Source organism: Acomys minous, assembly GCF_964271855.1.
Source record: "Acomys minous genome assembly, chromosome: 4".
Classification (NCBI taxonomy): domain Eukaryota; kingdom Metazoa; phylum Chordata; class Mammalia; order Rodentia; family Muridae; genus Acomys; species Acomys minous.
The window spans coordinates 24981733-24998237 of NC_140486.1; the positions used below are offsets into that span (position 1 = coordinate 24981733).

Genomic DNA, 16505 nt, shown 5'->3' on the forward strand with positions numbered 1-16505 from the left:
ACAAGCAGAATTACCCTCCACTGACTGAAAGGGAGACTTGCCAGGCGCTGAGCATGTTAACTATGGTGTATTTCAACCTTGTTATATAAATGGAGTGTTCTAGGGTCGGGCGTACCTTCTCAGAAAGCATCTTGTTCCACGCCAGGCAGATTAGAACTGGCTTGTCCATGCCAGCTCTTAAAGGGTGGAACAGAACTCATGAGTTCAAGGCCAACCCAGAATACACAGTAAGAGAGTGTCTTAAGAGTAAACAGGAGATGAGGGGTAAAATCGCGCACTCCCAGAGGAGCAGAGTTCGGTTCCTTTCATCCACACACTCGGTGGCTCACACCCACCTGTAACTCCAGTTCCAGGGGATCTATCTCTCTGCACTCTGCGGCACCTGTACTCAAATGCGCACACACACATATATAATATATGTATATGTATATGTAATATATGTATATATATATATAAATATATATATATATATATATATATATATATATATATAATTAAAACAAGATAAATCTAAAAATACAAAGAAAGAAAGCATCTCAGTGTTGACTTGCCATTTCTGACCCTTGAGCCTGGAGGACCTAGAGATCACTGTGGATTCAAGGTCACTAGAAACCACACAATATCAAGATCACTGTGGGCCACATGAGGGACCTCACTGTAGAGACCCGATTGACGTGAACATGATATGAGCAAGCTGAGATGAATGGACATGGGAAAGATGGTGACACGCTTTAGCGTGCTGGCGAGTGGTGCACATGCTGTTATTATTTCTCTGTAAATAGTTATATTCCATCAGAACATGATCAAACAAGCTTCATATAAATTCTTCATGCATGAGCTACAAATCCGCTGATCCCTATTCATTTGCGGGGGTATATGCAGCAAGCATATTGTTAAAAAGCAGACATAGATGAGTGTAGGTGGGTTACAGTGAACCGAGTGACTGTAAACCCAAGTCCTGACCAAACACTGAAATGAGTCAATATAGGTTTTCTCTTTATTATTATTAGAGACAGCATCAGTATTAATTAAACTGACAAAAAAAAAGCCACTTAACTCACAGGATTACTTCCAAATTCTCCGTTTATTAAACTTAGTAGACATTAAGTTAGTATTTTCATTTGAATAAACCCCCTCAAGTATGCACCATGACTTAAAATATAATCTGAATATAAAGCACTCTGGTACTCCATGCCATCGCTATAATTTAACACCACGCTGACTACTGCTTCATATGGCGAACCCTTAAGTACTCGGCTGACTCTTCCCCCGGGTCACAGTCTCCATGTCTGCTCTCAGCTACATCTGGGTTTTCTGTTGTTCTCCACTTGCCTGCATGGGTCTCTGTGAGGAGCAGCACTAGGTGTTTACAGCACCAGATGCAGTAAGACAAAGGAATGGGCAGCCATCCCCTCCTCCTGCCTAATGGCCGAGGACCAGCAGCGAGCCCGGAATAGGATGGCTCTGGAACTCACAGCTGGGGCAGAGCCAAGCAGATGCAAGGAGGAAGATGAGTCAAGCCAGTAACTCTAAGGACAGGATGACGCCTCATAAGGACTCCACGGAGCGCAGAGGTGGCTTCTAGCGGAGTGGGGACAAGTCCCACCTGTCCCCTTTCATCAGTATTCTCCTGGAGCACTGAGGCTCTGTGTGCCAGACATGGCAGACTGGAGGTGAGGTTCTTCTTCACACCCCAACCCCAGTGTGAGCCAGGACATGGGTGATTCTCTTAGAGAAAACTGCCACAGGTTGGTTTCCTTATCGCTCACGTGGCGCCCTTAACACATTGTAGCGCCCCTCTGCGCTGCTGCTCCTGACTGCCCGGAACAGGAGGCTGTTCCGAACTTCCCAACTGGACCAGTCTCCTCTGAGGGTCAAGCAGCAGGCTGTGCTCTGTAGCCACCAAACCCAGTACAGGACACACGTCCCTTCTCAACATGTCTAGCACTACAAACACAACTTGAGATACACTGAAGCTTCACAGAGACCTCTCTATCCAATATTTCTGAAAGTGTTGACTGGCATTAAAGGCTGGAACAGAGACTGAGCTGAACCTTGCATCCTCTCCGGTGTACACATCGACACCCACACCTTTTCTGCATGAACACCCAGGGTCTCCATGGCGGTCCCGAGCCCACTCTGCACTGGACTCCAGTGTAGAAAACCTGGAGGATGGAAGGGTTTTGGAGAAGCAACGAGAAACAATGAATGGCAGCCTGTAAGCTTACAGCTTGGAAGGACAGATAGAGGTGGGAGGGCAGAGATAAGAACGTAGCTGCCACCCTGGCTGCCACTCCTAAACACGCTGGTTCCGACTCTCTGCAGACGTAAAGTGCAATCACTGCTAAGAAGTTCTCAGGTCAGGGGTCAGGCCGGAAGCAATTCAAAGGGTAAGCTTCAGACAAGCTGCTCATGACTCCGCACAGGCTGGAAGAGGTGGGGGAGGGGAAAGGTAATGGCAGATCTCAGGCATTCAAGTGCATCAAAAGAATCAACGTCCTGTCCTTTCTCCGCGTGAAGAGTCATAAATGGTAGAGTCTTGGTTTTGAAAATGTCTTCTATCTGAGGATGCGCCAATGTGGTAGAGTCCAGAGACAGACAAAGGCAGGAAGTAACAGGGACACAGCTGTCCTCCCTGCTGCCCTACCATATAGATGGGCTTGACTCTCTTCCAACAAGTCTTCAGCTCTTGGTGAGGAAGAGGCACACTGGACCAGGGGCATCTGGTAGGATGTCGCCCTCTTCTCCGGCCTGTCCGGGCTGGAGCCATCACTGGGCCTCTGGCCATTGAACAGTAGGTAACGGCCCCGGGCGTCCTGCTCCATTTTGAAGATCTCATATTCTGTGTGAGGTAGTTTGATGCCCAGAGCCACGCAGCCATTGGTGTGTGTCACGTCCTGTTGGATGCCCACCTGCCAGGAGCCCTCAGCCCCACACTCGTTCCCACTGAAGACATTGAGGAGGGAGGCTGTGGCTGCATCCATGGGTGTGACCTTCATGTGATTCACTGTGGAAAAGAGATATAGCCATGACTCCAGGGAGACAACTTGGGAGGCAGATGCATCTAGCAAAGGCTAAGGGACACTGTTTCAACACAGTTTTCTTTTTTAAAAAAATATTTATTTATTATTTTGTATGTATTTATTATTATGCATGTACACCTGCATGTCAGAAGAGGGCATCAGATCGCATTATAAATGGTTGTGAGCCACCATGTAGTTTCTGGGAATTGAACACAGGACCTCTGGAAGAACAGTCAGTGCTCTTAACCTCTGAGCCACCTCTCCAGCCCCACAGCTTTCTTTTTAAAGCACAAGCCAATCGATTGCTTGCCAACCTGACCACAGTCCTCACAAACGCAGGCCTGGGTGGGAAGTTCCATATGTGATCTGAAAGGTGGTCAGACCAAATACAGCCAGCCACCTCATAGCATCGTGTACTCACTCTGCAGCCACAACTTAACCACACAGCCCTGCTACCACTACATCAGGCAGCAGAAGTTAACGGAGAAATGATGTTAAGAACAAGGAGGACACGGACAGATTTTGTGTACATGTATTCATTTCGCGGAAGGGACTAAAACAACTTTGGAGCTCGGAATCCGCAGGGAGCTCTGGAATTAATTCTCCACGAGCACAAAGGGATGACAGTATGTATACTGTAGGTGTGGCCAGAAAACACGAGTGACATTTGGTTTAAGTGCTAAGCCCAGTTTGGAGCTGACCACACGTCAGTGTGAAATAAAACTATCCCAGCATTCTTCAAAAGCCAAAAGTGCTTTCTGGGGCAAATGATTCCCCGGGATGAAAAAAAAAAAAAGTATTCAACAAAAGGTTTCAGAGCAAACACATATCTGAGTTGGCGTTTTCACATATTAATACAGGCCCATCAGCTGGGGATCTAAACGCAGTTAGGTTGCAAACAACAAACATATGAAGAAATAAATAGAAGCCTTGGCCCTTGGGGTCCCTTGGGGTTCCCCTAAGAGGCTACACTTTGTATATGAGGGCAGTGGGATCTGGAGTGGGCAGACAGATTTTTCTTGATTAATTTTACCACAAGGGCGTGTACAAGAGCAAAGCTCCTCATCAAAGGAGGGTGTCCATGCTCAGAGCTTCACTAAGGCAACACAGATTTCTCACACTGATTGGACTACAGTGCTGCTCTGAAGGGCTCGCCCCAATGGCACAGCTACCATCTATATTTGGTATTGCAAGGGGACACCACCTTATAGACATTCAAACTTAAAACCAGAGCAGCCAGAGCTCCCTTGTGGTAGGGGCGGGTGCCCCTCCAAGCTCTGGCTTCCTCGCTTGGGTGAGCAGCACACAAAATGCACTTTGCCCATGATGCTCTCACCTTCAAGCCTGGGACAAGCTCTCACAGGCAACCAAGCCTCAGACTAAAAGCAGCAACTTTGAGCATTAGGAAGCTCTGTATTCCTTTTAGGAAAAGCACCCAGCACGCAAATGGGCCTGATGCTACCAAAGATGGCTGCTGGGTTTCACTGCAGTACCATTCTTGACTGTCACATTACAGTGGCCCATGTGACGGCTTGGGCCCCACTGTACCTGAGTGTCATGCGAAGGCCTGGCACTAGCTTGCTCTGAACAGGGAGGAGCTCGGACACTATTTCCAAGGATGCTTTGAGGCAGATGTGGTTCTAGCTTCATTCTCAGCACATCAAGCAGCAGCTGAGATACCCTTATCTTGTAGGTTCTGCCCACAGAGAAATGTCCCGCAGCTGCTCCTGAGTGGGGAGGCAGTGGACTTACCTTTGAACACAAACTCTGTGCCACCCATGACCCTGGATGACAGCACACCGCGGCTGTAGCGGCCTCGAGCGTAGATGGTAAATGTGGGGTGCTTGCAGACGGGGTCCGAGTAGTGGTAGTAATGTCCTTCCCAGGTGTTGTTGTTGTCATGGAAGATGAAGTGGCGGGTGAGGAAGAGGACTTCGGGGCGCACCTCACAGCGCTGGCTCACCCATTCCCCATGGAGGCCAATGGTCAGGTCAGCCTTAGGGGGCAGGATGGGAGGGTGGTGTTCGTCGGAGCGGTAAATGATCCGGCAGGCTATGCACGCGTGGTTGTGGTTCTGAAGAAAAGAAATAAAGATGTTTAGAGACTTTCATCTTCCTGAGAGCTTGGTGTGCATGTGTATCCCTGAAAATGGGGAGGGGAGAGGGATTCAGTGTGGTTATGACTAGGCACTCAGAGCATCATCACTTATAACCAAAACCCCCAAAACAAATGGAGCCAGGCTCTGTTGTCCTGAGAAGAGAGCGCGGAGCATGCCAGGATGTTTATTCACACAGTGTACACAGCTGTAACAGGACAGCCTGCCTTAATGTCAGCTATGGCGCTGACTCTTTAGAATCCTGTTAGGGTTTCAGACCTCCACAGATCCAGTGGATATGTGTGGATGAGGAGGCGGAGACATCCCAGTTCTTTGGTCCTATTTGTGGGAACATAACAGGATGCAGCCTTTGCAGACAAGAATGGGATGGCTCCTCCAAAACTTAAACACAGAATTACTATGTGACCTAGCTATTGCCCTCCTAAATACACATCCAGGTGAATTCAGAGCAAGGGCTCTGACCCACAATAGCCAGAAAGAAAGAAATTCAACCACATGGCCACAAATGAATCGGGATGCACACAGTGGTCTGCGTATGCGACGGCAGAGAATTCAGCTTTAAAAGGGAGCGTGTACTGCACAAGTCACGGCCTGAATGGACTTGAGGACACTGTGCTAAATGAAATGAGCCAGTCATGAAGACATACACATTGTTTGCTTCCATTCATTTGAGAGACATGGAGTAGTGAAATCTGGAGATCAGAGGTGGGAGGGTGACTTTGAGGGATGCGAAGCAGGTTGGAGACCGAGGGCCCAGGTATAATGGGTAGAACTTCACGTCTCTAAGGCGAGAGTTCTAGACATGAACAGTAGTGAGGGCTGCTCAACGTCAGGACTGTAACTCATGCCACTGAACTGTACTCTTAAAATGGGTACCTGTGAGACAGATCTATGGGTGAATTAAATTATTAAAGGAGGGAACTGCAAAACACACTAAGGAAAACACAGAGCTGTGACTATAGATGAGGAGAAGCACGGGGTCTCCCTGAAGTGAATGCAGGAGGCAGAGGAGGCAGACGGAAGGGAACTCTGGGCGCATGCGCAGCCTGTCCACGTGTGCCTGGAGCCCAAGGCTCAGAGCATCTTAGCCCTTGAAATGCTCGCTTTTCCGACTTTCTGCAGCTTAAGGTCCACAGCAAAGTGGTGCTTGCTCTCACTTTCAGGAGGCATGGCCCCTGGTGTGTTTTGGTCGGTTCCCCCATAAGACAGATGCCAGCTCTGGCTGCCTGCCCTCCCTGCCTGGAGGCTTCAGAGCTGGCAATCAAAACCTCACACTACAAGTCAGGAGAGCTGGCCCTGGGCACCTCACCCAAGCCACGGGACAAATCTAACCCTGTGGTCTTCTCTACTCTTTAACTCCCTCAAAGTTTGTATAAGGCACAAGGGGCAAACAGAGAGCATGCACCACAGCTTAATCCTGCCCTCAGGTGGGGAGGCAGAGCTCACTGGGACCTGCAACCCCATGCTCCCAGGCCCACAGTCACACCTTCACACCTCCCACGGAGGGACACACTTGTCCTCAGTGTTTTTTTCCTGAAGTCAAAATTTCACCCCCTTCACCAAGGTAAAGTGGTAGCCCTCATGCAAGAGACTCAGCAAGGGTGACCAAGCTTGCCTTCCTGGATGACTGTAGTAAGGGCAGGAGGGGTGGTGGCCACCACCTGCCTCTCCCACACCCCCATGAAGGGGGGCTCTGTACTCACTTGACCCCTTTTCTTCATTAGATGAATTTAGTTACCACTTACAGTAGAGAACACTTCCTTTGCGCCTAGGATGTGTGGCTTGTAGATGGTGAAATAACTTTTGAGTACAGAGTTAAGGGGAGACCGAGTCTTCCCTGTCTTGGGGTCCAGGTGCATTTGCTGGACCGGGATTTCCTGCACAGGACTCTGGGGCATGTGAGAGAATGTAAACTGTGCTCCAGCCTCTTATCAGCAGACCCATGGGGAGATAGGACCCGGAAAGATAACAAGCAAACAGCCCATCGGAACCAGAGCTGAGTCACAGCAGATGAGGGTGTCTCTGGCCAGCTCCTGAGTACCTGAGCCAGCCCCACTGCCTGCCTCACAGATGGTGGCCATAGATGACTTAGCCATTTTTTTTCTCTATTTCAACTTTCTCGCTTACACAAATGGTAACTACTCTACACACTTGCATAACTGCTGCAGGAGAGAAATGGCAGAGCAAGGTGGTTCCCACTCGGTGCCCCCACTTGGGTAGACCAAAGCAATGGCCTGTTGGCCGCATATGTCACAGGCCTTTGGGTTCACGGTATGGAAGAAAAATACAAACTGTAGTAAAAGAGAACTTGAGTCCAGAGATCTGACATCCTATGTCCTCTCAGTAAGCTGCCAGGAGATGAAAATTTCCAAAGCTTTTGCCTAAACAGGTTGTTCTGACATTTAAAGGCCAGGATGGGACGTTCAGTTGGTGACTGTAACATGTACACTCTGGGGCTCTTGTACAGGGCAGGCTATGTTAGAACATTACCACAACCAGCATGAAGGCTACTCACCATGACACTGAGGCCCTTGGCCAGTCATGACAGTCTAAAGCTCCCTGAGGTGGCCTGCCACATTCCAGAAAGAGGAAGCATCAGTAGCTGGTGTTCAGTCAGGGTCAAAAAATACGGACTCACAGGGTCTCCCGTGGTCCACACAGAGCTGGGTCCCCTCCCTGATGGGATCTGTCCAGCAAAGATGCTTGCTGCTTACTACACCTGACTTCCAGAAGGTCCTACAAGTTTCTGTGGCTGAATCACTCACTTTCACCTAAACCTACCTCTGCTTCCTCTCTATCCCACTCTCCACCACTCAAACGTCCACTATGCCCCGCCCCCCTCATTTCCGGCCTTTGGAGGAAGCTAAATCTCAATCCCTGAAAAGATTTGTTTTCTCCCTCCGCACCGGTACTGGCTCAGGGGAAGCTCAGTGCTAACGGGAGAATGCTGAAGATGAACTGTCTTCAGGTCAACAGAGCAAGGTCAGGTTGCTGGAGGACCCAGCTGTCACCCAGGCTGCTTCACGATGGCTCTGTGAGTGGCAGCTTGGGTGTTTACGAATAGCACCTCTTTAAGAAGAGCAGGCAGGAGTCCTGGGCCCCAAGAGAATTCTTCTGGCCTGTGTTTCTGCCAGATGAATGGTGCCCTTGAGATAAAGGTTTTCAATAGGGCAGGGGAAAGAAAAAAAAAAAAAGCAGGCTGGACATGTTTGAACCAGTGGGCCTGTTTGGGTTCATGAGCAGTGACCAGGAGGAGTCTGGCTCTTAAGCACTAGTATTACCAAACTCTTACACTGGTTATTTTTGTTTTATTGTGGTTTAAAAAAAAAAAAGGTCGTAGAACTCATTATCCTAGCAATTTTTAAGTGCACAGTTCTGTGTCGTTAAGCAATTCAGCATAGTGACATAGTTAGGTAGCCAAAACAACTGTCTATCTCTCAAGCCTTCTCATCTTCCCTAACTGAAATGACCCTTTTTGTGGCCCCTGGCAAGCAGCCTTCTGCTCTCTATCTTTGAATATGACTAAAGGCCTCCTATAAGGAGATGACTAAGGACCTCCTCTAAGGAGACTCATACAGTACTTTGCATTCTGTGATTGGCCAATGCCATTAGCAAATGTATTCAAGCTCACTCCTGTTGTAGTGTGTGTCAGAAGGGCCTTCCTTTTTAAGGCTCAATCATTTCATGCAGAGACACATTTTGCTCATCAATCACTGTGCATAGACGTCTCGACTGCTTCTGCCTTTTCTTTTTCTTTTTTTGTTTTGTTTTTTTTTTTTTTGAGACAGGGTTTCTCTGTGTAGTCTTGGCTGTCCTGGACTCCCTTTGTAGACCAGGCTGGCCTCGAACTCACAGCAATCCACCTGCCTCTGCCTCCTGAGTGCTGGGACTAAAGGCGTGTGCCACCATGCCCGGCTAGCTGCTTCTGCCTTTTCACTGCTGGGAATAACGCCACAAACAGACTATGTGTTTGCATTTCTCTTTCACTCATTTTGAGTATATACCTAGATGTAAAACAGCTATACCATACGACAGTCCACTGTTTACTTTTTTGAGGGAGACGCCTGTGTTCCACAGTAGTTGCACCCTTTGGCATTTCTGTCAGCAAACCATACAAGTTCCAATTCCCCCACATCCTTGCCAACATTTATTTTCTACTTTTTCCCCCTTTGGTAACAGCTGTCCCAATGGGCAACTTCGGTATCCTATTGTGGGTTAAATTTATACTTCCTTAGCGATTTGATTAAAAAACATATCTGTCATTTGTATAAATTCTTTAGAGGAAGGTCTGTTTTGGGCCCCCCCTCAACGCCCCCCCCAATCCCTTTTAAAGCAGTTTGCAGTTACCATTAAGCAACCAAAGATGTTACAAGCAGAGGAGTGGCAGTGTCTTGGGCCTCAGTGGATGAGGTCAACAAGGCGACAGCTTTAGTCATGGGGGTGTGTAAGGAGACAGCTTCTCGGTGCAAATTAAGTTTTAAAAATGATTTTTTTTCTTAAATCCTTACACTGTTTGGCATGACTATGAATCAAAGGGACCTATAACAAGAACATCACAGAAGTAGGGAGCAGAGCCCTCATGTCGTATTGCTCTACAATAGCTCTGCTTCTAGGGTGGCTGAGTGAGAGAGGCTTTAAACAGTAGCAAATGAGAAGTGCACACGGAGATCTTTCACCTGAGAGATGATTTGCACCATCGGCTAGCATTTGGCAAAACTGGTTTTATTTAAAAAGATAAAATAAAATAAAACATTTGGATGCAAGATTCCCACTTGAGGAATGTCCTTTTCTAGGTCCACCAAATGGGCTCTATTATTCCATTTTCCTCTAAGTCAGAAGGAGCTACTTCTGCATACGCACGACTTGAACGTTAAAACCAGACGCCAGGAGGTGTTTCTTTGCTGCTGTTCTTTACACCCACTATAAACAGCTCTCACCTAGGGACTCACTCGGGTGCTGGCTGGGGAGCGGTGGGGGACTTATCTGGCATGTAAATGACTCTGGGTTCCAGAAGCAGCACCCGGGGTGGGGGCAGACTTAATTCAAGAGGGTTGGAGCTAGAAATAAGGCCCGTGCAAGTGTCCTCTGAAAAGAAGAACTTGTGTGTTAAAAATGGAAATCGCCCTGGCAGTTCGCAAGGACACGGCGTTGCTGGCAGGGAGCAAGGTCTGCTTGTCTGCCCGCTGCTCCTGGGCAGCAGGTTCAAGAACCGCAGCCTGTGCCTGAGGATACAGGATTCCCAGGCATCCAAGCCCATTCGCATCTTAAGGCCTCCACGCTCCCAGGGAGAACGTTGCTCCAGATGACGTCACAAACCTAAAACAGTCTTGGGCCTTGTGCTAGCTCTGTCTTTTTTTTTTTTTAATTATATTTTTTAAAGATTTATTTATTTATTATGTATACAGATTTCGTTATAGATGGTTGTGAGCCAACATGTGGTTGCTGGGAATTGAACTCATGAGCAGTCAGTGCTCTTACCCTCTGAGCCATCTCTCCAGCCCCACTACCTCTGTCTTATTCAGCTCTTGGGCTCAAGGTTCTGCAAACGGCCAATGTCCCCTCCACGAGGACTGCAGCCCCATGGAAAAGGGCGCTGAGGCTGATGACTGACGAGGGCTCTTCAGGCTTCTCCTGTTTCCTGCCGGCATTTATTTCTGGAGGGTTGGTCAGCAGCGCCTGCTGACAGTGCCCTGCTTGTTTCCACGGACTTCCCAGAATGGAAGGAATGACTTGAGAAGACCTTGTGAAAGATCAATTAGAGGAGCAGGCTGGACAAAGCGCAAGCCTTCAGAGCAGCGATTCTTGGCTACAAGTTTTGTTCAAGGAGAGAAATGGGAGTAGAAGATGGAAACTTCCTTTGCTCCATTGGATTAAAAAAAAAAGTATTTATGGTTCTCATACAGAAACCATATATATATATAGTGGGTAGCCATAAGCCTGCGGTGAAAGCTCTGCTTACAATGGAACTTTGCTGTGCGCTGGGCAACGTATCTGTTGCAGACAGTCTCCTGTGAGTGCCCTTCCTGGCTTTTGCATTAATTAGGCCTTTCAGGCTAAGACCAGAGAGGCCCACTCACATTGCCTAGGTTACCCAGGAGAAGCCTGCTGGACCTGATGAGGCTCCTGATGGACAGACCGATAAGGGAAAGCTGTCACAAGGTAGTTAAGGATCTGAATAATGAAGGTCACATTTAGTCCAGGGGAGAGATGCTGTCCGTGGGAGCAGCATCCTGCTTTCTGCATCTGAATTTAGGGTCAAGGAGATGGCTCAGCAGATAAAGGCACTTGCTGACAAGCTCTGAATTTCTTTCTGTGTGCACACACACACGTACAAGACAACGCAACGAATAAATTTAGATTCAGATTCAGGTAGTCCATGACTGTTGGTTCACTCTGATCCCTTAAAGGGGCCAAGATGACTCCATCGGTCACAGAGGAAATTTCATTGCCTGCTCCCCCTCCTCTCTCCCTAGCTGCTTAGACATACTTTTCAAATGGCCAATTTCCTGCTTCTTGGGGGTTTCACTCCGGCCTCTCAGTGTTTTTGCCTTTTAAGGGATGAAATGTTTACCGCTTGCATTGTCCCTGACAACAAATCTTTCCTAGCCTGCTAACTCCTTAAATAAAGCAAGCCCGCATGCCTGTTTTTCTGCCAAAATCCTCCGGAGGAGTCAAGAAATAACAAGATCTGTATCAGCAATCAGGGCATGGCAGCAGTACTGTAGTACGGCCACCACGGTGTGGGTGTGACACAACCAAGCAAGAAACTCCAACAGCCAGCTCCCTGCCTGTATATACCGTGCGGCATCTGCCGCCCAGTGAACAGCCTGGCCCAGTAATGGGAAGAATTTCCCTCAGGATGATTTACCTAAGAACGGCCTGGGAAACTCTCAGGTCACACCTCTCCAAAGCTTAGGTAGGCTTTGCAGCACCACATGCACCTCCCATCGTCTCTGCAACGCCCTATCCTTTTTCCACTCTGGCAGAAGACGAAGCTCACAGGGTCCTTCCACAAGTACCTGGCCCCTTCCCTGAGCTGGTGTCCTGTCCGAGGAGTCTCCCAGCACAGGCTCAAGGAACTAATAACAAACCTAGCCTATGGCAGGAGGGAACTGAAAAAGCCTACTGCCCATGGATACCTGCTGCTGTGCTTCCGGTGTCACAGATACCAGAAGTTCCACAGATCACTGTCCCTTTCATGCACAGTCCACGCATGTGCTCCCCATGCATTTTTGTTTTGTTTTGTTTTTTAAATCTGAGGATACATCAAAATGCATATCAAAATACCAAAGGAGAAACACTGCAGCTGTACCAAACCTACAAGTGTTTTTGCTCGCTGTATCCTACAGGATACAGTATAGCAGCCATTTATATAGGCTCATGTTGTCTTAGACACTATAATCCCACTAGTGATGGTTTAAAGTATATGGGAGGTATACAGAGCTTCCACGAACACATTACATCATCACGGGACTTGGGCTGTCTTCCGATATCTGTAAGATCTTGGTACCAATGCCTTGTAGACGGTGAAAGCCACCACTCTCAAACAAGACTCTCTGAAGTACAAACTGATGCTGGTTCCCTGGAGGCTTCTCTGGAACAACCCTCTTCTTCAGGTGGGGTTAGGTGCTGTGAAGGCCCTGTGCTGCCCTCCCTCCCACCCCAGGCAGCTGCAGGATCGAGTTTGCTAGGTCAGAAAATTTAAGACACACACTGCCTGGGGTTTGCTTGTAGACAGGCCTTTTGATTTGCAACCCTGTGGAGGAATCTGTGGAGGGTTTTGGAGAGTGATCAATTCCATCTGCTTACCACTCTTGCCATTTCTAAGGCTCCTGGCGATTATTTGCTTTTAATGACCATTTGAGTCGATCCCTGCATGAGTGAACATGGGTGTACACGCCAACTGCAAAGCTCTGATGAAATCAAGGCAGAGGGAAGTGCTGTCCTGGGGTTAAACTCCTACTCAGAGCATCTTCTTAGGGGTTATTTTAGGCCGCCTTGATTTTTTTCTTAATGAAGAGTAGCCAATTTCCTCCTGAAAGCAATCCCCGCACACCTGAGTCTGCAAACAGCATTTATTTGCCAAAGGATTCGGAGCCTTAGAGCAAAACTGTCTAAAGCCTAGAAAAACAAGTTGACTTGAAGTTTCTATTTTTACGTGGTGTCCTGTTTCCACAGGGGCTAAGACTAGTGGTTTCAAACTCAATTTAGCATTAAACTAATTTTCAGCCAGGTCTCCATGGACCAGCAATTAAGGGGGAGGCAAAGAGTTCAAAGCCAGAGACGCCAGGACCCCTGCACAGGCGTGTGTACTCTTGGAAGAAACTCTCTCCCAGTTGCTTCCTGTCCTGGGCCAGACAGCCACAAGCAGCTCAGACAACCTGCTGATGGAATGTCCCATGGCACAAGCGACTGGACTTTACCATCTCCACTGTCTAGAAAGGCACTGGCCAAGTCCATTCGTTTTCTCCTCGCTGTCTTGGGGAAGGATCTAGAAACGTCCTGAGGGGCATCTCTATGCACCAAAGCCAAGAGGCACAATGCAAAGGACCACAAGAGGAGAACGGGCCCTTTCAGCTGCTGAGGCGAGTGGCCTCTCACAGCCTTGCAACCATCGTGGCCGGGCTGCCAGTGGTCCCACAGCATAGGTCTCGGTGAGCCCAGGGAAGCATAAAGCCATCCTCAGTGGGCTACCGGCTTTATCTACGGTTTCACTCTTTCCTACACTCCTAGCAGGCTTTTCTCTTTTCTTGAATTTTAATTTTTCTGGGCAGTGGTGCTTAGATTCTGCAAGAGCACAGCACCTAAATGAAACCTCTCAGTCTTGCCACCCTACCCTTCCTCAGGATCCAGTGCTAGGTCCCCCCTCGCTCTCTGTTCCTCCCTTTCTGCAAACCAGGTCACCCTAAGCATGCCAGTCTTCCCCCCTCCCTATCTCTCTCATGAAGTACGTTCTAGATAAACCTCACTTCCTAAACTTCTTTCCACCATTCATGCTTCTGGAATCTTGGACTCAGACCTGGAGTTTAAAGAGTTGGATTCCTGAGAATCTGGATAAAGGATCCCACAAGTGCCTCATCAGAGACGGGAGGAGAAGACAGGAGGATGTGTCTCGTGGCCAGGCATCAGATAGCGCGTGTACATTCTCCAGCCAGCAATCTTCCTTTCTCCAGGAGCTGTCAGCCAGAAGGGCTCCTCTCGCCAGCCCAGGGAGACAGGATGGACAGCATCCATGCTGTTCCTCCCTCATATAGGGAAGAAGCACGGAGGCTCTCTAACGGGTCAGATAAGGAAATACTTGACCCCAGCTGGTGCCAGCAGGACAGCTGTGTAGGACTGGCTCCCATTTCCAGATTCCACATGCTTGCCAATGTGTCCAGAGTTCAAGAAAACCTTTTAACTGTTTAGCAATTAAAAACTCCACTAGAGAGTTTCGTGCCTGCCACCCTGAAATCCCATGCTAGGGCCTGGATGACTGGCTCTCGAGACATATTCTGCCCCATCCCCAAGAGCTATAAGCCAGACAGTCTCTAACCAGGGAGGAGAAGGAACCTCAGGAAAGGTCCTCCCAAGCTGCACTGGAGACTCAGCAGGTAAGAGGCTTATCCAGGAACCTCTGCACTTTGGAGGGACAGCAGAGAAGCTCAGGGGAAGAGATTCAGGTAAGAAAGGGGTTGGGGGCGGGAGAATAGGAAACCGAAAAACAATTCTCCTCCTTCTGGCACTTAAAAGGAGCTTGAGACATCAAAGAGCCTAAGCAGGCACATGCTGGCAAGGAAACAGAAGCTGGCTCTGGGTACAAGGTTAGGCAACAACAGTGGCACAAGGTTGGGCAAGGGACAGACAGCCTGCCCTGACTCTACCCTCAACTACTGATGGGATGAGTTTTTTGCTGTTGCTATTGCTGTTGTTGTTTTGTTTTGGTCTGTTTTCAAGGCAATGTCTTATACTGTAGCTTAGGTTGGCTCTTGTACTCCCTATGTAGCCCAGGCATGCCTCTCGGCAATTCTGCTTCAGCCTCTTGAGGCCTACGGTTAGTCGTGTGCCTACACACGGGGTATACAGCTCTTTTTCTGCTCATTGGCAAGTCCATGGCAGGCATGCAGGGGATGACAAAGGCTGTGCCTGCTTGGCAGACTCTCAGAACGGTGTGGAGTAAGAGAGCAGGGGCATGCTCTGGCTAAGGTGGAGTTAGTGGACAACCCAGGCCACCTGAAGGCATGATAGCTGCAAAGCCAGCTAGTCTTTACTCAAAGGATACCTCACATGTAGGTGTGAGATCCCCTTCCCTGCCTCCATTTCTAATCCGATTCTAAGCAAGATGGTGTGCATCTGTGATGCTCACTGCAGAGTACAGATGTTGTTCCCAGTCAGCCAGGACCCAGGACAGAACTGCAAGCCAGGCGGTTCCGATCTATTTTCCTACAAGATCTGCTGAAGCCTGGCCCAGAACCATACCTCCGGCAGCAGGCAGCATCCTGTTAAGCAGCTCTTTCTTGTACCACCCCTACTCCAGCTCCAACATCCCAAAGGGGCGGAGCTTCAGGCTCCTTGCCCATCACAGTAAGAGGATGGCAGGCCTTCCTGGACTGCCACAGCTTCCCCTGCCTCTTGGGGGCTTCTGAACGTTAAGGGTAAAGCAGGATGGACCTGCCTCCTCCTGAGTGTGGGAAGAAAGCTGCAGGAGCCCTGCTGGGTCCTGCCGGTGGGCTGTCCACAGCCCTGCAGCACAGCCTTGGGGGGGATCGGGTCTCAGACTTGAGTGCTCTGAACCTCCACCAGGCATCACTTGCACACAGGGTGGAACTTTGATAGTTTAAATGAATGTGATTATTAATAAAGCTCCATTACATGAGCTTACAGCAAGAGACGGAAAGAAAGGTGCATTTCCAGCTGTATACCCAGCTTGAGATGACTTGACTGGTGATGAGTGAACTCAGAGGAAGACTATAAAGAAGCCCTTAAATAATGAGCAGAAACCAGCCGGAGCTCTGCATTTGGACACACCGTGCTTAACTATGTTCCACAAAGCCGATCAGCACGGCTCGGGGACGCTATAAAGTCCTCCATCCTCTCCTATAGGCATGTATCTGTCTGCTCCCTCCAGCCCAGACCCACAAAACATCAACTAACATGATTTGGAGCTGGGGTGGCGGGGGGGAAGAAATGGTCCTGTGAATTCCAACTATTACTAGACCCACAACTTGAATAATGAGCATTGTAAGGCTTAACTGTTCCCTGTCCTCCTCAGTCCTATTTCTAATCACAGTGACTTTCCAAGTCATTTAATTAAAATAGAAAGATTTCGGGTCTGGAAGAAAGAGATTTGGTTCAAGTGTACGACAAAGGCACCTGACTCGAGGACC

The 16505-nt window shown here is 48.7% G+C and overlaps 1 protein-coding gene across 1 annotated transcript in view; it reads right to left on the bottom strand.

Annotated features, from left to right (window-relative positions):
• Positions 1-1065: 1065 nt before the first annotated feature.
• APCDD1 (APC down-regulated 1) overlaps positions 1066-16505 on the bottom strand; it is a 31533-nt gene continuing 16093 nt past the window's right edge. The window contains exons 4-5 of the mRNA XM_084779391.1: positions 4776-5097; positions 1066-3007 (exon numbers count right to left, since the gene is read on the bottom strand). Coding sequence (XP_084635517.1) covers positions 2559-3007; positions 4776-5097 — 771 coding nt within the window. The 3' untranslated portion in view covers positions 1066-2558. The remainder of the gene's footprint in view (positions 3008-4775; positions 5098-16505) is intronic.